Source organism: Oncorhynchus gorbuscha, linkage group LG14, assembly GCF_021184085.1.
Source record: "Oncorhynchus gorbuscha isolate QuinsamMale2020 ecotype Even-year linkage group LG14, OgorEven_v1.0, whole genome shotgun sequence".
Classification (NCBI taxonomy): domain Eukaryota; kingdom Metazoa; phylum Chordata; class Actinopteri; order Salmoniformes; family Salmonidae; genus Oncorhynchus; species Oncorhynchus gorbuscha.
This window is the reverse complement of record NC_060186.1, coordinates 31289154-31312484: the sequence shown is the minus strand read 5'-3', so window position 1 is coordinate 31312484 and position 23331 is coordinate 31289154. Positions and strand designations below refer to the sequence as shown.

At 45.0% G+C, this 23331-nt stretch overlaps 1 protein-coding gene across 1 annotated transcript in view; it reads right to left on the bottom strand.

The window, feature by feature from the left end:
* Window positions 1-383: 383 nt before the first annotated feature.
* st6gal1 (ST6 beta-galactosamide alpha-2,6-sialyltranferase 1) overlaps window positions 384-23331 on the bottom strand; it is a 122028-nt gene continuing 99080 nt past the window's right edge. The window contains 2 exon segments of the mRNA XM_046297772.1: window positions 384-2675; window positions 4573-4747. Coding sequence (XP_046153728.1) covers window positions 2398-2675; window positions 4573-4747 — 453 coding nt within the window. The 3' untranslated portion in view covers window positions 384-2397.

Sequence of the window (23331 nt, the reverse complement as noted above, 5' to 3'; positions counted from 1 at the left end):
ACGTGGTCTGCGGCTGTGAGGCCGGTTGGACATATTGCCAAATTCTCTAAAACTGCGATGGAGGCGGCTTATGGTAGAGAAATTAACATAAAATTATTTGGCAACAGCTCAGGTGGTCATTCCTGCAGTCAGCATGTCAATTACACGCTCCCTCAAAACTTGAGTCATCTGTGGCATTTTGTTGTGTGACAAAACTGCAGATTTCAGAGTGGCCTTTTATTGTCCCCAGCACAAGGTGCAAAGGTGTAATGTTTAAACAGCTTCTTGATATGACACACCTGTCAGGTGGATGGATTATCTTGGCAAAGGAGAAATGCTCACTAACAGGGATGCAAACTAATTTGTGGCCAACATTTGAGAGAAATAAGCTTTTGGTGCGTATGGAAAATTTCTGGGATCTTTTATTTCAGATCATGAAACATGGGACCAACACTTTAAACATTGCATTAATATTTCTGTTCAGTGGTACACATTGATATCAGGGTGACAGAAGTCCCAAAGAAACCAAGGAAACAACATCTGTAAACATTCTAAAAACACCCCTAGCCATGGTCTAAAAATAACATAAACAGCCTTACTTTCCCAATGTTGTGGCAACATTAGGAGAATGTTCTGTGCTGATTGGGAAATGGTGGATGTATGTATAGGCAGTGCAACAATGCACACTCCAGAAGCACATTCATTCATTCAGTTGGTTTAACAAATGATCTGAACACAAATTCAAAGTCAATTACATTATTCGGATCATTCTTACTATTGAAAATGTATCAGCAACCCTACCATATTGGCAATGTTAGCAACCATTTTGTGCAATATTGGGTAAAAGCGTTTTGTAACGTAGGGGCGGCTAACGTGTGGGCAGTGTTACCGAGGTGAGCAGTGGTTTGCTATGAAGACTGGGGTTGTCTGAGCAGGATGGTATAGAATTAGCTTATGAGTGCAGAATGACGAGATGCTATGACATTTGACACATAACAGGCAGGGTAGGGGAGAAAGGCTGGCAAACATGGACAGAAGTGCAACAACAAGGGGTTTGACTGTCATTCTACTTATATTTTCAATATTATGACATCGATGATTCTAAATCTATAAAGCCCCCTTGGAGGTGTAAATTATAAAGTCATTATGCATCTCAGTAAAAATGACAAATAAAGCATTATTTGGTTCTCGTAGAGTCGGTAGATCAGTGCAGTCCTAGAAATCCTTTCTTCATTTGATTAGATCAGGGTTGCCATTTTGGATGCAGACCATGGTTTTTATTTGCCAAAACAAACTTCTACTTTTAACAAACTTCCATTTTTTCTTCCTGGAAGGAAATACAATAATCCAGTTATTTTGTTCACCCACAAAGGGGCATTAGATGCCCACGAAATCCTCAGCCAGTCCAGAACAACTGTTCTCAGTTCTCATTGGTCCATGGTGGGCTGGATGGTTGGTTCATTCATGAGTGAGAAGACTGCTAGTCTGGCTGGTGTGTGTGTGTGTGTGTGTGTGTGTGTGTGTGTGTGTGTGTGTGTGTGTGTGTGTGTGTGTGTGTGTGTGTGTGTGTGTGTGTGTGTGTGTGTGTGTGTGTGTGTGTGTGTGTGTGTGTGTGTGTGTGTCACCGCACAACCTCTGTGACCCAATGTAATCTGGTCCATGTCTTGATGAGGTCATCTCTGGGTCGCCCTTAGATGTCACGCATCATGCTATGAACTCCAGTTGCTTCCTTCACATTTCACTCAGGGATTTATCTCCATCAGGTCTATGGTCAATTATATAGCATATCCAAGAGGTGCCACTCTTCTTGTCAGAGCTTCATGCAGTCTCCTCAGTTTCTCTTCAAGTCCATTTTCAACTAGTCCACATAGGGTACAGGTTCGGTGTGTATATGTGTGTGTGGTAGTGCAGTTGAAGGCAGGCATGCAGAGACAATCTTCAGTAATGAGAGAGGAGCTGCTCTCTTCTCTCTGTCCCTCAGTCACAACCTGAGACAGAGACAGGACAACAGCGCCTCACAGTGGAATGACTACGCTTATAGCTTATATTCACATAGGGAAAGAGGGATATCGGCAAAACTGTGAGTTTGTGTTTTTTTTTGCAGACAGTCCATTGTATGATGTATGTGTGTGAATTCTTGTATGTGCTGTCACAAGGAATTCTGTGCACCTGTGCGTGTTTGAGCGAGTAAAGGGTATTTACATTAGTTGCAAGATTCCATTTAGTTATGGCAGTGTCAAACATGTATACATGTCTGTCAATGTCCATCAGTCCATGATTTAGAGATTGTCTGAAGGGATTGCACATGATAAAGTAGTCAGTCATATTGTTATACATGCTGTGCTTGTGAATATGATTGTGTTTCTGTATTTACCACCTGTGTGTGTTTCTGACTGTAATTTGATCTCTCTTATTATCTCAGTCAGCGCTTGCTGGTACAATTTCAGGCCTCCGGGTGCAGTTGAGAGTGCTGAACCCAGGCAGGGTGACCCGTCCGTGGGTGTAGATGTCCCTGTCGAGCCCCTGGTTCATCCTCTTGACCAGGTTCTTCTCGTAGAGCAGGGGGTGGTAGGCACCCAGAGTGCAGGCTGCGTCGTAGAAGCGCTGGTAGTAGTGACACAGTTCTGTCTTCCTCTGAGATGGCAGGAACTCATACACGTGTACTACCTCACACAGGGACATCATCAAAACCGTACCTGGAGGAAGGGGAGAGGGAGGGGGTTTAGTTGAATGTAAACTGGGTCTAATCTGGCTCAAAGGCCCATAAAGAAAAAATGTCCCGGTTGGATTGTAATCTAGGTTAGCCTCAGGTAGTATATTGCCGCTATTGTGCATCGGTCAATGATGCAATGAGGAGTTGAAGACCCCCGATGAGGAAGGGATAGGAATTAGGTCTCTGCTATCTATGCTTAATGAGCCTGACACTTTACATCAGGATAGCGCTGGATACCCATATGGAAAAGTAATATATGGGCATATATGGCCTAATATACAGTGGCTTGCGAAAGTATTCACCTCCTTGCCATTTTTTCCTATTTTGTGGCCTTACAACCTGGAATTAAATTGATTTTTGGGGGGGGTTTGTATTATTTGATTTACACAACATGCATACCACTTTGAAGATGCAAAATATATTTTCTTGTGAAACAAACAAGAAATAAGACCCACAAATTATAACTTGACTGTGTATAACTATTCACCCCCCCAAAGTCAATACTTTGTAGAGCCACCTTTTGCAGCAATTACAGCTGCAAGTCTCTTGGGGTATGTCTCTGTAAACTTGCCACATCTAGCCACTTGGGTGTTTGTCCATTCTTCAAGGCAAAACTGTTTCAGCTCCTGCAAGTTGGATGGGTTTCGCTGGTGTACAGCAATCTTTAAGTCATATCACAGATTATCGGTTAGATTGAGGTCTGGGCTTTGACTAGGCCATTTCAAGACATTTAAATGTTTCCCCTTAAACCACTCAAGTGTTTCTTTAGCAGTATGCTCAGGGTCATTGTCCTGCTGGAAGGTGAACCTCCGTCACAGTCTCAAATCTCTGGATGGCTGAAACAGGTTTCCCTCAAGAATTTCCCTGTATTTTGCGCCATCCATATCATTCCTTCAATTCTAGATTGCACTTCAGATGTCAGCCACACTGAACAGTTGTCAATTGTGATTATAATTGTGTCACTGCAGGAGGAGTCACTCACAATGGAACATTATATGGGTTTCTGGAGGCAGAGGAGTCCACAGGCCAACATTTGGCATCCCTGATTCTCAAAAGATTAGAGGAGCTAAAAAGGACCGCAGAGGACAGTCTTATGATAATGGGGACAACATGAGAGCCAAAAACAAAGGTGTCCATGCCAGACTCATGGAAATGAATCCAAGAGCTCTATTTGTGCCATGTGGGGCTCACACATTGAACCTGGTTGTGGCTAATGCTGCTAAAAGTTATGTCAATGCCACAGGTTACATTGGCATCTTACACAAATTGTACACCTTGTTCTCAGCCTCCACACACTGATGGGCCATCCTGAAAAAACATGTGGATATCACTTTGAAGATATGGACTGAGACAAGGTGGGAGAGTAAAGTTAAGAGTGTCGAGCCACTGAGGTATAAGGCAGCAACGGTGAGACCCTGTGATAAAGATTTCTACTACCGCATGGCAAGCAGTACCGATGCATCTAGTCTGGAACCAACAGGACCCTGAACAGCTTCTACCCCCAAGCTATAAAACTGCTAAATAGTTAGTTAAATAGTTCACCAAAAGCTACCCGGAATATCTGCATAGACTTTTTTGCACGAATCTCTTTTGACTCATCACATACGCTGCTGTTACTGTTAATTAGTTATCTCTTTGCCTAGTCACTTTATCCCTACCTACCTCAATTACCTTATATCCCTGCACTTTTACTGGTACCCCATGTATATTTTCCCTCTGTAATGTTTGGAAGGGCCCATCAGTAAGCAGTCTACACCTCTTGTTTATGAAGCACGTGACAAATACAATTTGATATGATAGACTATTGAGTTCTACCCCTGATGTGCCTTGATCTCTATATGGTAACCAAAAAGGTTAGTAGAATTCACTGTATAGTTTACCCAGCAGTCCGGAGGAGGGCGGGTTCTTCTGGATGGGCTCGGCCATGTTGTCCTGGATTCGCTGCCAGAGCTGCCACTCAAAGCTGGGGTGCAGGATGTAGAAGGGCTGGAGGGGGTGGAGCCTCCTGTACCGCTGGTACTGGGCGAAGATGGGGTAGTCAGTCTTGTTGTACCACTGAGAAAGGGCAGTAGGTGGGGGTAAGGGATATATAAGAGAGAGAAATGGATGGGTGGGGAGGAGAGGAGATGAGAAAGCAACAGGGATCAAGTGGAGAAGAGAATAAAAGTTTTTTGTGTTGGTACTTTCTGTCCATGTAATTTAAATTGAATATTCAACAACATCTACCGCTGCCTAGTTAGGATTCGGCACTCACTGTCACAGCCAGGTTCCATTCCCAGTCAGGGACCTACTCTTTTAAGCATTATATTCTACTGTGTACACACTACGCTGTATTCTGTTCAAGTCAACATAGATATATATATTTTCCCTCCCTTTATTTATCTAGGCAAGTCAGTTAAGAACAATTCCTTATTTACAATGACAGTCTAGGAACAGTGAGTTAAATGCCTTTTTCAGGGGCAGAACAACAGATCTTTACCTTATCAGCTCAGGGATTCGATCTAGCAACCTTTCAGTACTGGCCCAACGCTCTACACACTCGGCTACCTGCCACCCCTAATTTGATATTCATATTCGTTTTTCACATACCTTAGAACACACATTTATTTATTTGGATGTGAAAAGTGGTAGTAACATTGTAAACAAAATGGTGGACTCATTTATTGAACCTGGTCTTTTTCACAGATGAGCCCTGCATGACATGGAGGACCAAAGCTGCCATAATTAGAATGAAATGAATAAATAGATAAATGCAGACAAATAGATAAAAACATGAATATGTAAATAAATCCACACATTAAGAGATAAACAGAATAAACACATAAATAGATAAACAATGATTTAAATAATGAATCCCACTTTCTTTAATTTTTTTCATTAATATTATTTCTTAAATTATTTCTGTAATTCTTCCTCCAAAATGATAATGAGGGGCTTCAAGCAAACATATGTGGGTGGTATCTAAACACCATTGCTAGATCAATGCCACAGCTCATTGATCAATTTCATTTGACTGGGCTGCATTCAGTATGACAGAACGTGTTCAAAGTTTAAAGGCCATGTTTCACATTAGCACCCCCAAACAATAATGTGTAGCACATATAGGTGTGTATCAATATGAAATAGCACTTTTGGGGTGGAAATTGTAGATAAAAATCTATTATATTGTAATGACCTGACTAGTTCATAAAGGAACAATTGTCCAGACAGAGGATTGAGTTTACGAATTGACGGTTTATTAACCCAACTTCACACAGGCTACTGTTTGGCCATAGCCCACCCCAAATAAATGAAGAATACCCTAGTAAACAACCGTGACCTTCTCTTGTGAAGGCCAGATGTAAGAGATGGTTAAACCTGGTCGTAAATTCCAATACTCAATCCCCCTGCCCAACCCAACTTCCACGCCACTCCGCCAACCACCAGGATGCCCGGCATCAGAACATTCCAGGTATTCCTGTGATTGGCAGATAGCAGGTTGATTGGCATGGCAGACCCCGCGAACACTGGGTATTGATAAGTACAACACAACCAACTAATAGCCTAACACATAACACACAGCTGTCTGTGCTGGTCGCTACACATCCCCCCCCCCCCATCACAAAGTTCCTCATCCCCAAGGGAACAAACAAAGTCGCTGAAGCGACCCGGAGGTCTCCTTTGCCTGCATGGCCGTGATGGTCGCAGATTGTCCAGATGTGAAACAGGGGGCTCCATCCATGGACGGGGGCTGCCCCTCTGGAACCCAGAGGATGAAGGCAGGGACATAGGGTACAAGGATGCGGGAACGGGGAATACAGTCTGTGGCTCCTGGGACCCACGAGGTGACACAGGGAGGGAGACTGGGGGAGTGGGCTGTCTGGAGCCTTGTCTGCAAAACATGGGGGTGGGTGCATGGAGAATGAGAGGGGAGGGGAATTGTGGGGGTCCCTGGGGTTTGGGGAGAAGAGGCCCCTCTGTATGGGGCTAACCTGTCCAGGTGAATTGCCAGGGGGAGAAAGCTGCACCTGGTAAACCACCTCCCCTACCCTCTCCAGGATGCTGTAAGGTCCCACCCAGTGACTCTCCAACTTGGGGCATCTGCCTTTCTTTCTCAGGGGGCTGTAGACCCAGATCAGCTTCCCAGCCACAAAGTGCCTTCCCCGGGTGTGCACATGATAGTTCCTCTTCTGCCTCATATCTGTATTCACCAGCTGCTCTCTGGTGAAGGTGTAGGCTTTCTCCAGGCGGTCCTGGAGTCTCCGGGCATACTCTTGCTCCGGGGGCACATGAGGGCTATCCAGGGGCCGACCAAACACCATCTCCGCAGGGGTGCGGATCTCTCTCCCCAGCATGAGGAGGGCAGGTGTGCAGGAGGTGGAGTCTTGGACAGGGGAGTGGTATGCCATGAGGACCATAGCCAGGTGCTTGTCCCAGTCATGCTGGTGTTTGGTAGAGACAATGGTCAGCTGCTGTCCAAGCGTTTTGTTGAAGCGCTCCGTCAATTTGAGGATTGAGAGGAGTAGTGCGGGTCTTTTGCATACCCAGCCTCTCAAACATGGTGGCGAACACACGGGACTCAAAGTTTCTGCCTTGGTTGCTGTGGATGGACTCCGCAGCTCCAAACCTGCTGAACATCCCCGCTATCAGGGCGTCGACGATGGTCTCTTCCTCCTGGTCAGGCAGAGCATAAGCCCCGGGCCATGGCTGTGAGCACCCAGCGGTTTCCACTGTCTGTGGTGGGGAACGGCCCAACTACATCCACCCAACCTCTCTCCATGGGAGCCCCCACTGGGAACTGTTGGAGCTGAGCATGAGAGCAGCCTGGGGGACCCTTTCTCACTGTGCAGTTGTCACAGAGGCGGAAAAAGTCCTCCACATGCTTGTGCTTCCCCCAGTAAAAGGCCTGACGGAGGCGGCGGAGTGTTTTTGTGACACAAAAGTGTCCTGTCCCCACCCCTCAATGAGTGCTCTGGAGCACAGCCTCCCACAGCGCTTTTGGGACCACCACCTGCCCCCTCTCCTCTCCCATGCCCGCTGTAGCACGCCATCAGCCAGCCGCAGTCTCTCAAACTTTGACCACAACAATTTGTCAGCTGCGCCCCTGCTGCTGCCCCCATTCAGCCACTTCGATAGTCTGCAGCTCACAGGCCCGCTCGCCCGACACACCGTGGCACAGACCCCCTCCTCTGCACATAGCTCTCTCTTATGTCCCTCTCTCAGCTCACAGTGGTGGCACCTGTCTGCAATACAGGACCAACGGGACATGGTTGTCGGCGTTGGAGTGGCGTGCCCCTGCCCTGTGCACAACTGTGAAGTCGTACGGCTGAAGCTCCTCCAACCAGCATGCCACCTGCCCCTCTGGCTCCCTGAAAGACATGAGCCACTGAAGAGCAGAGTGGTCAGTCCTTATAGTAAAGGGCAGGCCACCCAGGTAGTACTTGAAGTTGATGGATACCACAACAGCCAAGAGCTCCCGCCGGGTGACAGTAGCGGCACTCATGTTTGTCAAATGTTTTGCTGAAGTACGCCACCACTCTCTCACCCTCTGGCTCCACATGGGCCAGCACCCCACCCATGCCCACATTGCTTGCATCTGTGTCCAGGATAAAGGGCAAGGTGAGGTCAGGGGGCGAGCACAGGGCCTTGATCAGTGCACGTTCCAGAGTGTTGAGACCTGCGACCTACGGCAGCCACCCACTCCAGCACACGCTGTAGCGCCACAAGGGCTGACTGGAAGGCACTGCCATGGGCCAGGATGTCATCGAGGTATACCAGACACTGCTGTCGGGGGATGCCATCCAGCACCCTGTCCATCAAACGCTCAAAAGTAGCTGGAGCGTTGCACAGGCCGAAGCACAGGACCTTGAACTGCCAGTATCCTCTGTTAGTGGAGAACACAGTTTTGGTTCTGGCCTCTGGGGAGAGGGGCACCTGCCAGTAGCCACTGCGAGGTCTAGTGAGGAGAACCAGGAGGACCCCCTAACAAGGTCCAGCGAATCATCGATACGTGGTATGGGTTTTGAATCCTTCCTGGTTACCTCATTCAGCCACCTGTAGTCCGTACAGAACCTCAGCTTGCCCCCCTTCTTAGGAACCATGACGATTGGTGCCGCCCAGGGGCTGTCTGAGGGCTCGATGAAGTCTGTCTGCTGCATCTCCAACACAGCCTTGTCTGCCGCCTCCTGGCGTGTCAGCGGGACATCACCTGTGTCGATCTCATGCTGCACCAGATGAGTCTGACCCACCTCTTCCTCACTCAGCGCAAAGCTGTCTCTGAATTCAAACAGCAACTGCCACAACCATTCCTGCTGCTCGGGGTCAAGATGAACACAGTTCCTCCACCATATCTCCCTCAATGCAGACAGTGTCCTTTCCTCTCCCATCTGGGGTAACTGGGCTGGGGGGGCGCGGCCGGGCTCACGGAGGGATGTGTCGTGGAGGTAGCTGGGGGAATGTAACACACAGTCGTAGTTGACAGAGAGGCTGGGGAAAAGGGGGGGGGGGGCAGCCATGAGTCTATGTGGCTTTAACTGGAGTAAAGGGTTTGTTGGGTTGAGTGAATGTGACATTATGGGGGGGCATGGTGACTGCTGGCCCTCTCTGGAAGCTCAGTGTGCCCCCAACTGGCAGCCTGTGCTCCTAATAAAGTCCAACCCCAGGATACAAGGGTCCTGCACATCCGCCACCCACACAGGATGACGCACAGTCCTGCCCCGTACTGTCAGAGTCATCATTCCCTTCCCTTTCATGGGTGCCAGCTAACCTGTGACTGTGCAGAGCTGCACAGTTGTGGGCTCCAACCTGGCACAATATCTGGCCTCACCAGGGTTACTGTGGACCCAGTGTCCACCAGGGCAGAGCAGGGCAACCCCCCCCTCACAGTAACAAGGACATGACAAAAGTCCCCAACACAGGTCCAGCCTACCACCACAACAGGCTCCATCAGCTTGCCATTGTCTGCTTCTGGGGGAAGTGGAGCCTTGCTTCCACATCTGTGCCGGTGGGCTCCTGGTGGTTGGGAAAGAGAGCCAGGGGTCCGCACTTCCCGGGCTATGCAGACCTCATGTCGATTCCCTGAGCTCTGGGGGACATGGGGCAAAGTTGCTGCAGATGGCCTGGCTGGCCACACCCCCAGCAGACCCTGGGACCAGGGCGTGTGTTTCGTGTTGCCTGTAGCGACACAGCACAAATTAGTTCAGTCATTTCAGCCAACAATGCAGGCTTTTCCGGCTCTGGGCTGCTCTGCCCCCCAGCCCACACAGTGGGTCTGTCTCCCTGCACTCCCACCAAAGCCCCAGTTGAAGCTCCAGCCCACACCAGCTCCCTCTCCATAGCCATCTCCAAGGCTATCTGCAATGACTCAGGATGAGCCAGCTGGGCCTGTATGCACAGCTCCGTTCGAGAGAGCGCCTGTATGAACTGGTCCCGTGCTAGCTCGCTCTGCACGCAGCCCGGGCTGTACACACTGTCCAAAGCGCCTCCTCAGTGCTCCCACTAAAGGCCAAAAATCACGGCTGTCGGGGCTAATCAATATCAAACAGGCCAGAGCATCATCTGTGAGTCACAAAGCCAACTGCAGTGCCCTATCTTCATTTGACCACCCCCCAAAATGAGCTAACAGTTCAAACTGAGCACGAAAAGCTTCCCAATCCGCCCTACCAGAATACTTCAGGGTCTTAAAACCTGTTTGGGATAAGGGGCAGCATTTTCACAGAAACCTCCTGCTACTCAGGCCAAGAAGCTAATATATGCATATTATTAGTAGTATTGGATAGAAAACACTCTGAAGTTTCTAAAACTGTTTGAATGATGCCTGTGAGTATAATAACAGAACTCACATGGCAGGCAAAAACCTGAGAAATATCCAACCAGGAAGTGGGAAATCTGAGGTTTGTAGTTTTTCAACTCATTGCCTGTCGTATATACAGTGTCTATGGGGTCATATTGCACTTCCTAAGGCTTCCACTAGAACATTGTTTGAGGCTTCTACTGTGAAGTGGGGGCAAATGAAAACTGATTCAACCAGAGGCCTGCCAGAGTGCCATGAGCGGATCACGCACGCACACGTGAGAGCGACCTGCAATTCCATTGCAATTCTAAAGACAAAGGAATTCTCCGGTTGGAACATTATTGAAGATTTATGTTAAAAACATCCTAAAGATTGATTCTATACTTCGTTTGACATGTTTCTACGAACTGTAATATGACTTTGAACTTTTCATCTGCACTTTCATCTGGACTTGCCCGCACCTCGTGAGCTTGGATTTGTTTACCAAATGCGAAAAAAAACAGGTATTTGGACATAAATTATGGACTTTATCGAACAAAACAAACATTTATTGTGGAACTGTTATTCCTGGGAGTGCATATTGGATGAAGATCATCAAAGGTAAGTGAATAATTATAACACTATTTCTATTTTTTATTACACTATTTTACTGACTCCACAACATGGCGGGTATCTGCATGTCTTGTTTTTGTGTCTGAGCGCCGTATATCTATAATTCTGTGCATAATAGTTGTATCTTTTATCAAAGTTTATTATGAGTATTTCTGTAAATTGATGTGGCTCTCTGAAAATTTGCCGTATGTTTTCGAGGCACAACATTACTGACCATAAAGCGCCAATGTAAACTGAGATTTTTGAATATAAATATGAACTTTATCGAACAAAACATACACGAGCCTGAGAAGTTTTAACAGATACGGATGCAATCGGGACCTGGGCGCCACCATGTTTGTTTACATCCGGAGCCCCAGATTCCTCATCCCACCGTGTCGACGTCACCCCTTCAGTCCGCCCACCAGAATCCGCACGAAGCACAGTCGATGAAGCACTCATGCCCGCTTCATCATTCTTTTGTCCTCCCTCAAGCGGCCTCTGTGCTCCGACGCCCTGGTGATCTCCTCAGCCAGATCCCACGACGTCCATGCACACGCACCTCCTTAATCGTCCCCTACCTCCACCTTCACATTGGGATTCCCTCTAAGCATTTCCAACCCCCGTTCTCACGTACGTTAGCTTACCATGGAAGTCAGCTAGCTAGCTGGCTAACACGGAACCCAAACCGGCTACACGCGTGAGCCATCGTGCGCTATCATGCATACATGTTTTTTGTCCCCCTACACCAAACGTGATCATGACACGCAGGTTAAAATATCAAAACAAACTTTGAACCAATGACATTAATTTGGGGACAGGTCGAAAAGCATTAAACATGTATGGCAATTTAGCTAGTTAGCATGCACTTGCTAGCTAATTTGTCCTATTTAGCTAGCTTGCTATCGCTAGCTAATTTGTCCTGGGATATTAATATTGAGTTGTTATTTTACCTGAAATGCACAATTAATCCACACATAAAATGGCCAACCGAATTGTTTCTAGTTATCTCTCCTCCTTCCAGGCCTTTTCATATTTGAACTTAATCAAATCAAATCAAATCAAATTTTATTTGTCACATACACATGGTTAGCAGATGTTAATGCGAGTGTAGCGAAATGCTTGTGCTTCTAGTTCCGACAATGTAGTGATAACCAACGAGTAATCTAACTAACAATTCCAAAACTACTGTCTTATACACAGTATAAGGGGATAAGGAATATGTACATAAGGATATATGAATGAGTGATGGTACAGAGCAGCATACAGTAGATGGTATCGAGTACAGTATATACATATGAGATGAGTGTGTAGACAAAGTAAACAAAGTGGCATAGTTAAAGTGGCTAGTGATACATGTATTACATAAGGATGCAGTCGATGATGTAGAGAACAGTATATACATATGCATATGAGATGAATAATGTAGGGTAAGTAACATTATATAAGGTAGCATTGTTTAAGTGGCTAGTGATATATTTACATCATTACATCATCTTATACATCATCATCTTATACATCATCTCTAAACTTTCATAGTATTACCATGACGACATGCAAAACATTTCGTCTTTCAATCACCGACGTGGGTATAACCAATGAGGAGATGGCACGTGGGTACCTGCTTCTACAAACCAATGAGGAGATGGGAGAGGCAGGACTTGCAGCGCGATCTGCATCAGAAATATAACTGATATATATAATATAACTGATTCTGTTTTAGCCCTTGGCAACGCAGATGCTCGTTGGAATGCGCGAGCAGTGTGAGTGCCATAATTGAATAACATGGATTTCAACATTTATTTTGCGACTCTCGCAAACGCAATTTTTATTTTTTTATTTTTTTTATTTCACCTTTATTTAACCAGGTAGGCAAGTTGAGAACAAGTTCTCATTTACAATTGCCACCTGGCCAAGATAAAGCAAAGCAGATCGACAGATACAACGACACAGAGTTACACATGGAGTAAAACAAACATACAGTCAATAATACAGTATAAACAAGTCTATATACAATGTGAGCAAATGAGGTGAGAAGGGAGGTAAAGGCAAAAAAGGCCATGGTGGCAAAGTAAATACAATATAGCAAGTAAAACACTGGAATGGTAGTTTTGCAATGGAAGAATGTGCAAAGTAGACATAAAAATAATGGGGTGCAAAGGAGCAAAATAAATAAATAAATTAAATACAGTTGGGAAAGAGGTAGTTGTTTGGGCTAAATTATAGGTGGGCTATGTACATGTGCAGTAATCTGTAAGATGCTCTGACAGTTGGTGCTTAAAGCTAGTGAGGGAGATAAGTGTTTCCAGTTTCAGATATTTTTGCAGTTCGTTCCAGTCACTGGCAGCAGAGAACTGGAAGGAGAGGCGGCCAAAGAAAGAATTGGTTTTGGGGGTGACCAGAGAGATATACCTGCTGGAGCGTGTGCTACAGGTGGGAGATGCTATGGTGACCAGCGAGCTGAGATAAGGGGGGACTTTACCTAGCAGGGTCTTGTAGATGACATGGAGCCAGTGGTTTTGGCGACGAGTATGAAGCGAGGGCCAGCCAACGAGAGCGTACAGGTCGCAATGGTGGGTAGTATATGGGGCTTTGGTGACAAAACGGATTGCACTGTGATAGACTGCATCCAATTTGTTGAGTAGGGTATTGGAGGCTATTTTGTAAATGACATCGCCAAAGTCGAGGATTGGTAGGATGGTCAGTTTTACAAGGGTATGTTTGGCAGCATGAGTGAAGGATGCTTTGTTGCGAAATATGAAGCCAATTCTAGATTTAACTTTGGATTGGAGATGTTTGATATGGGTCTGGAAGGAGAGTTTACAGTCTAACCAGACACCTAAGTATTTGTAGTTGTCCACGTATTCTAAGTCAGAGCCGTCCAGAGTGGTGATGTTGGACAGGCGGGTAGGTGCAGGTAGCGATCGGTTGAAGAGCATGGATTTAGTTTTACTTGTATTTAAGAGCAATTGGAGGCCACGGAAGGAGAGTTGTATGGCATTGAAGCTTGCCTGGAGGGTTGTTAACACAGTGTCCAAAGAAGGGCCGGAAGTATACAGAATGGTGTCGTCTGCGTAGAGGTGGATCAGGGACTCACCAGCAGCAAGAGCGACCTCATTGATGTATACAGAGAAGAGAGTCGGTCCAAGAATTGAACCCTGTGGCACCCCCATAGAGACTGCCAGAGGTCCGGACAGCAGACCCTCCAATTTGACACACTGAACTCTATCAGAGAAGTAGTTGGTGAACCAGGCGAGGCAATCATTTGAGAAACCAAGGCTGTCGAGTCTGCCGATGAGGATGTGGTGGTTGACAGAATCGAAAGCCTTGGCCAGATCAATGAATACGGCTGCACAGTAATGTTTCTTATCGATGGCGGTTAAGATATCGTTTAGGACCTTGAGCGTGGCTGAGGTGCACCCATGACCAGCTCTGAAACCAGATTGCATAGCAGAGAAGGTATGGTTAGATTCGAAATGTTCGGTAATCTGTTTGTTGACTTGGCTTTCGAAGACCTTAGAAAGGCATGGTAGGATAGATATAGGTCTGTAGCAGTTTGGGTCAAGAGTGTCCTCCCCTTTGAAGAGGGGGATGACCGCAGCTGCTTTCCAATCTTTGGGAATCTCAGACGACACAAAAGAGAGGTTGAACAGGCTAGTAATAGGGGTGGCAACAATTTCGGCAGATCATTTTAGAAAGAAAGGGTCCAGATTGTCTAGCCCGGCTGATTTGTAGGGGTCCAGATTTTTCAGCTCTTTCAGAACATCAGCAGAATGGATTTGGGAGAAGGAGAAATGGGGAAGGCTTGGGCGAGTTGCTGTTGGGGGTGCAGTGCTGTTGACCGGGGTAGGAGTAGCCAGGTGGAAAGCATGGCCAGCCGTAGAAAAGTGCTTATTGAAATTCTCAATTATGGTGGATTTATCAGTGGTGACAGTGTTTCCTATCTTCAGTGCAGTGGGCAGCTGGGAGGAGGTGTTCTTATTCTCCATGGACTTTACAGTGTCCCAGAACTTTTTTGAGTTAGTGTTGCAGGAAGCAAATTTCTGCTTGAAAAAGCTAGCCTTGGCTTTTCTAACTGCCTGTGTATAACGGTTTCTAGCTTCCCTGAATAGCTGCATATCGCGGGGGCTGTTCGCTGCTAATGCAGAACGCCATAGGATGTTTTTGTGTTGGTTAAGGGCAGTCAGGTCTGGGGAGAACCAAGGGCTATATCTGTTCCTGGTTCTAAATTTCTTGAATGGGGCATGTTTATTTAAGATGGTTAGGAAGGCATTTAAAAAAAATATCCAGGCATCCCCTACTGACGGGATGAGATCAATATCCTTCCAGGATACCCCGGCCAGGTCGATTAGAAAGGCCTGCTCGCTGAAGTGTTTCAGGGAGCGTTTTATAGTGATAAGTGGAGGTCGTTTGACCGCTGACCCATTACGGATGCAGGCAATGAGGCAGTGATCGCGGAGATCTTGGTTGAAGACAGCAGAGGTGTAATTTAGAGGGGAAGTTGGTTAGGATGATATCTATGAGGGTGCCCGTGTTTAAGGCTTTGGGGGGGTACCTGGTAGGTTCATTGATAATTTGAGTGAGATTGAGGGCATCAAGTTTAGATTGTAGGATGGCTGGGGTGTTAAGCATGTTCCAGTTTAGGTCGCCTAGCAGCACGAGCTCTGAAGATAGATGGGGGGCAATCAGTTCACATATGGTGTCCAGAGCACAGCTGGGGGCAGAGGGTGGTCTATAGCAGGCGGCAACGGTGAGAGACTTGTTTTTAGAGAGGTGGATTTTTAGAAGTAGAAGTTCAAATTGTTTGGGTACAGACCTGGATAGTAGGACAGAACTCTGCAGGCTATATTTGCAATAGATTGCAACACCGCCCCCTTTGGCAGTTCTATCTTGTCTGAAAATGTTGTAATTTGGAATTAAAATTTCAGAATTTTTGGTGGTCTTCCTAAGCCAGGATTCAGACATAGCTAGAACATCCGGGTTGGCAGAGTGTGCTAAAGCAGTGAATAGAACAAACTTAGGGAGGAGGCTTCTAATGTTAACATGCATGAAACCAAGGCTATTACGGTTACAGAAGTCATCAAAAGAGAGCGCCTGGGGAATAGGAGTGGAGCTAGGCATTGCAGGGCCTGGATTCACCTGTACATCACCAGAGGAACATAGGAGGAGAAGAATAAGGGTACGGCTAAAAGCAATAAGAATTGGTCGTCTATAACGTCTGGAACAGAGAGTAAAAGGAGGTTTCTGGGGGCGATAAAATAGCATCAAGGTATAATGTACAGACAGAGGTATGGTAGGATGTGAATACAGTGGAGGTAAACCTAGGTATTGAGTGATGAAGAGAGAGATATTGTCTCTAGAAACATCATTGAAACCAGGAGATGTCATTGCATGTGTGGGTGGTGGAACTAATAAATTGGATAATGTATAGTGAGCAGGACTAGAGGCTCTACAGTGAAATAAGCCAATAAACACAAACCAGAACAGCAATGGACAAGACATATTGACATTAAGGAGAGGCATCCTTAGTCGAGTGATCAAAAGAGTCCAGAGAGTGGAGTGGTTGGTTTCGGGGTCAAGGCGATTTAGACAGCTAGCCAGGACATCGGTAGCAAGCTAGCATAGGAAGGGGGTCTGTTGTTAGCCACCTCTTGCGTTCCGTCAGTAGATTAGTGGGGTTCCGTGTGGTAGAGGGAATTAGTCCAAATCACACAACAACAAAAATAAAAATAAAAACAATAGATATAGTTATAGAGGCCCAAGAATAAACATAATAATAATAAAAATTTTAAAAAAATTGTCCGATTGTCTATTCTGAGAGCTGCCGGTAAGACAGCTAACGGTTAGCAGGCCGCAGATGGGCGTTCAGGTAACGTCGAGACGGAGGAGCCAGCCGGATCTCCTTTGGGTAGACAACGTCGGCAGTCCAGTTGTGAAGGCCCTGTGGGGCTCCGCGTAGGCAGTAAAACGGGTCCGGATAGGTGACTGCAGCCCAGGAGTGATTGACGGAGCTCAGGAGTGATTTACGGAGCTGGCTAGCTCCGGAGTAATTGATGTTTGCTCCGGAATCGACGAGAGCAGATAGACACACGGATAGCAGCTGGCTAGCTGTGAGATCCGGGAATGAATGTCCAGAGAGCAGTTGAAATCCAAGGACATGGAGAGAAAAATTGGTCCGGTATGTTCCGTTCCGAGCCGCGCTGCGCCGTACAAAACTGGCGATAGATTTTCAAGCTAAAGGATAGCTGATGACCACAAATCGTGGTTAGCTGAATACTAACGATTTGCCAGTAAAGAAGCTAACTAGCTTCTGAACTAGCTTCTGATTAGCTTCTAGCTAGCTCCTGGCTAGCTTCTGGCTAGCTTCTTGGAGTTTCTGGCTAGCTTCTGGCTAGCTTCTTGGAGGATTGCAGATTTGAGGTAAATAATACTTATTTATAAATATAAATTGGTGAGGCGGGTTGCAGGAGAGTGTTTTGAAGATGAGTTGATGGAAAATAAAAAAAATGTATGTGAAAAAAAGTTGTAAATATATATATATACAGGACACGACAAGACGAGGACAAAAGACGTCTGAACTGCTATGCCATCTCGGGTAATGAGAATGCAATGCAATGTGTCCGGTCTGGTCAGCATGTAACTTTTATCAACGTTTTTTACTTCTGACACCAATGTAATGACCTGACTAGATCATAAAGGAACAATTGTCCAGACAAAGGATTGAGTTTACGAATTGACGGTTTATTAACCCAACTTCACACCGGCCACTGTTTGGCCGTAGCCCCCGCCAAATAAATGAAGGATACCCTATAAAACAACCGTGACCTTGTGAAAGTCAGACATAAGTGAGAGAACAATGGCTAAACCTGGTCTTAACTTCCAATGCTCCATCCCCCTGCCTAAGTCCCTCCACCCATGACCAGAATGGCCGGCATCAGAACATTCCAGGCATTCCTGTGATTGGCAGATAGCAGGTTGATTGGCATGGCAGACCCCACCACTGGGTGCTGTTAAGTACAACACAACCAACTAATAGCCTAACACATAACACACAACTAACTGTCTGTGCTGGTCGCTACACTATGCTGCTGTGACCCACTTGCACCATAAAACACACACAAATACAATTTCCTTCTTTGACATAGAAACAGGTGAACAGTTTTGGAACACTGAGCCATTGATTGCATTAGGTGGCTGTGTTACAAGTGGGTTGCTTCTGACAATAAGGTACCTGACTAAAAACATATAGTTTTGAACCTATAAGACAAAGGGATGAGTGTCTGCAGGCAACAGTGAAACATGGTGAAGGTTCCTTGCAAGTTTGGGACTGCATTTCTGCACGTGGAGTTCAGGATTTGGTCAGAATTAATGGTCTCCTCAATGCTGAGAAGTACAGGCAGATACTTATCCATCATGCAATACCATCAAGGAGGCATCTGATTGGCCCCAAATGTATTCTGCAGCATGACAATGACCTCAAACATACAGCGAAAGTCATTAATTACTATCTTCAGCGTAAAGAAGAACAAGGAGTCCTGGAAGTGATGGTATGGCCCCCACAGAGCCCTGATCTCAACATCATTGAGTATTACTGGGATTACATAAAGAGATAGAAGCATCTGAGGCTGCCTAAATCCACAGTTATTCAACTGTGATTAGTTCTCCAAGATGTTTGGGCCAACCTACCTGCTGAGTTCCTTCAAAAACTGTGTACAAGTGTACCTACAGTGCCTTGCAAAAGTATTCATCCCCCTTTGAGTTTTTCCTATTTTGTTGCATTACAACCTGTAATTTAAATATATTTTTTATTTGGATTTCATGTAATGGGCATAATCAAAATAGTCCAAATTGGTGAAATGAAAAAAAAGATTTGTTAAAAAATAATAAAAAAATTAAAAAGAAGTGTTGCGTACATATGTATTCACCCCCTTTGTAAAGAAGCACCTAAATAAGATCTGGTGCAACCAATTTTTTAAATTGTATTTTACTTTCATTTTATTAGGCAAGTCAGTTAAGAACACATTCTTATTTTCAATGACAGCCTAGGAACAGTGGGTTAACTGCCTGTTCAGGGGCAGAACAACAGATTTGTACCTTGTCAGCTGAGGGATTCAAACTTGCAACCTTTCAGTTGCTAGTCCAATGCTCTAACCACTAGGCTACCCTGCTACCCTGCCATTAGGCTACCCTGCCGCCCCAGGGTAGCTTACCTTCAGTAGTCACACAATTAGTTTAAATCAAGTCCACCTGTGTGCAATCTAAGTGTCACATGATCTGTCACATGATCTTAGTATATATACGCCTGTACTGAAAGGCCCCAGAGTCTTCAACACCACTAAGCAAGGGGTACCATGAGGACCAAGGAGCTCTCCAAACAGGTCAGGGACAAAGTTGTGGAGAAGTACAGATCAGGGTTGGGTTATTAAAAAATATTGAAAACTTTGAACATTCCACGGAGCACCATTAAATCCATTATTAAAAAATGGAAAGAATATGGTACCACAACAAACCTGCCAAGAGAGGGCCACCCACCAAAACTCTCAGACCAGGCATGGAGGTCATTAATCAGTGAGGCAACAAAGAGACCAAAGATAACCCTGAAGGAGCTGCAAAGCTCCACAGTGGAGATTGGAGTATAGGACCACTTTAAGCCGTACACTCCACAGAGTTGGGCTTTATGGAAGATATGCCAGAAAAAAAGCCATTGCTTAAGAAACAAATAAGCAAACGTGTGGTGGTCGTCAAAAGGCATGTCGGAGACTCCCCAAACATATGGAAGAAGGTATTCTGGTAAGAAGAGACAAAAATGTAGCTTTTTGGCCATCAAGGAAAAAGCTATGTCTGGCTCAAACCCAACACCTCTCATCACCCCAAGAATAGCTTCCCCACATTGAAGAATGGTGGTGGCAGCATCATGCTGTGGGGATGTTCTTTATTGACAGGTACTGGGAAACTGGTCAGAATTGAAGGAATGATGGATGGCGCTAAATACAGGGAAATGCTTGAGGGAAACCTGTTTCAGTCTTCCAGAGATTTGAGACTGGGACGGAGGTTCACCTTCCAGCAGGACAATGACCCTAAGCATACTGCTTAAGCAACACTCAAGTGGTTTAAGGGGAAACATTTAAATGAAGAATGGGAAAAAATCCCAGCGGCTAGATGTGCCAAGCTTATAGAGACATACCCCAAGAAACTTGCAGCTGTAATTGCTTCAAAAGGTGCCTCTACAAAGTATTGACTTTTTTTTTTTTTGGGGGGGGGGGGGTGTAAATAAGTGTCACATCTTCAAAGTGGTAGGCATGTTGTGTAAATCAAATGATACAACCCCCCCCCCCCCCCCCCAAAAAAAACATCTTAATTCCAGGTTGTAAGGCAACAAAATAGGAAAAATGCCAAAGGGGTGAATACTTTCGCACACCACTGTAGAAGAATTGATGCTGTTTTGAAGGCAAATGGTGGTCACACCAAATATTGATTTGATGTAGATTTTTCTTCTGTTCACTCACTTTGCATTTTGTTTTTGCATACCTGCCCAAAACTTTTGCACAGTACTGTATATGCTCCATTTACCTTAGTAGGAATGGAGATTGATAATACCAGAGGAGAATGGTCACAAAGCAATCTGGGGAGATACTCAGTATCTAACACTGATGGTGCTTTAGCAACCTGAAGGAAGGAAGAAATTCTGAATAAACTGAAGTTGAAGTTAGGAGCATAAATATTCAATAGGGTCCAAGACTCCGAATACATTTCCCTTTGCACCAAAACAAACCTGCCTTAGGGATCAGACATGATGTTGCTGACACAGAAGGGAATGTGTTTACTTATCAAAATTGCAGTTCCTCTTGCTTTGAAGTTAAAAGAGGATGTGAATACTTGTCCTACCCATTCCCTCGTTAATTTCTTGTGTTCGCTGGCTGTAAGATCTGTTTCTTGCAAAAACACAATGTCAGCCTTTAATTTCTTAATACGGTATGTATAGACTATTTTCCTCTAAACTGTGCTGTTAAGACCTTTTACTTTGAATGTGACATATATTAGTGAATTATGCATGGGCTGGGCTCCTAATATACAACCGACTGGGAATTTCTCATATGTAAATAGTCAGGTAATGTTTCAACTTTAGTTTGAACACTGAAGTGACCTGTGTCTCATTAATTAAGAAGGAAATTACATTTAACTGAAAAAAACAGAAACCCCACCCATGCCGATTGTCGGACATAAACCACAATCCCAACAATCAAACATGAAAACACTTGTAGAGATACGCTCTTGCTCACTTTCCATCTTGCTCTTACTAGCTTAACCTTGGTGTAAACTAAAACCTACGAGCTCTCTAAGTTGAAAACAAACTTTGTGAATACACATTTATGGCTGAATATTTACTGTCCACAATAAGGGCTGCTTGAGTCTCTATTCAGGAGAGGAGAAATGTAAATGGGGAAAAAGCAATGGGTCTAAGCCTACTAATTTGCCCAGTGGATATTGACAAAACCAAGATACATTATCCTGTAAATCCCACCATTGAGAAAAAAACTGTTGAAAATGTTCAAATCAACTGTAGCAACCAAATTGCAGGGTAAACAGATCCAAATTCCAAGTAGAGATCAGGCGCTCAGTCCCAGAACAGCACAAACAAGAAACACACCTATAAACTGCATCTTATCCCATGGATATTGTCAGGATTTGGCCAGGATTGTTCAGGTTTTGGTCACTAGATGCCCCCATTGCGCTTTTTTGACCCTTTTGTTTTCCCTTGTTCAAGTCATTAGTTGCACCTGTGCCTCATTTCCCTTGAATGTATTTAAACCCTTAGTGTTCCTCAGTTCTTTGCTCTGTGTTTGTATGTTATCACCCAGCCATGCTGTGAACTTTTGTTTCTCTAGTTGGGGAGGAACTCAATTTAACCTTGCGAAATACCCTAGATGGAGTTGCACCCCTAAGAACTAAAAACATTTGTCATAAGAAACTAGCTCCCTGGTATACAGAAAATACCCGAGCTCTGAAGCAGGCTTCCAGAAAATTGGAATGGAAATGGCGAGACACCAAACGGGAAGTTTAACGACTAGCTTGGAAAGACAGTACCGTGCAGTATCAAAGAGCCCCCAACTTAATTGAGGAAAAATTATTTTTGATACTGTCGTAAAGCTAACTAAAAAGCAGCATTCCCCAAGAGAGGATGGCTTTCACTTCAGCAGTAATAAATTCATGAACTTCTTTGAGGAAAATATCATTATCATTAGAAAGCAAATGACAGACTCAACGTATTAAATTACATTTACATTTACATTTAAGTCATTTAGCAGACGCTCTCCTCCAAAGGTCAGTTGTCCTCAGTCTGCACAACTCTGCCAGGACCTAGGATCAAGAGAGACACTCAAGTGTTTTAGTACTATATCTCTTGAGACAATGATGAAAATAATCATGGCCTCTAAACCTTCAAGCTGCATACTGGACTCTATTCCAACTAAACTACTGAAAGAGCTGCTTCCTGTGCTTGGCCCTCATATGTTGAACATAATAAACGGCTTTCTATCCACCGGATGTGTACCAAACTCACTAGAAGTGGCAGTAATAAAGCCTCTCTTGAAAAGCCAAACCTTAACTCAGAAAATATAAAAAATGATCGGCCTATATCGAATCTTCCATTCCTTTTAAAATAAATTGAAAAATCTTTTGCACAGCAACTCACTGCCTTCCTGAAGACAAACAATGTATACAAAATGCTTCAGCCTGGTTTTAGACCCCATCACAGCACTGAGACTGCAGGTGTGAAGGTGGTAAATGACCTTTTAATGGCGTAAGACCGGGGCTCTGCATCTGTCTTCGTGCTCCTAGAACTTAGTGCTGCTTTTGATACCTTCGAACACCACATTCTTTTGGAGAGATTGGAAACTCAAATTGGTCTACACGGACAAGTTCTGGCCAGGTTTAGATCTTATCTGTCAGAAAGATATCAGTTTTTCTCTGTGGTTTGTCCTCTGACAAATCAACTGTAAATTTCGGTGTTCCTCAAGGTTCCGTTTAGGACCACTATTGTTTTCACTATATATTTTACATCTTGGGGATGTCATTCGAAAACATAATGTTAACTTTCACTGTTATGCGGATGACACACAGCTGTACATTTCAATGAAACATGGTGAAGCCCTAAAATTGTCCTCGCTAGAAGCCTGTGTTTCAGACATAAGGAAGTGGATGGCTGCAAATATTCTACTTTTAAACTCGGACAAAACATAGATGCTTATTCTAGGTCGCAAGAAACAAAGAGATCTTA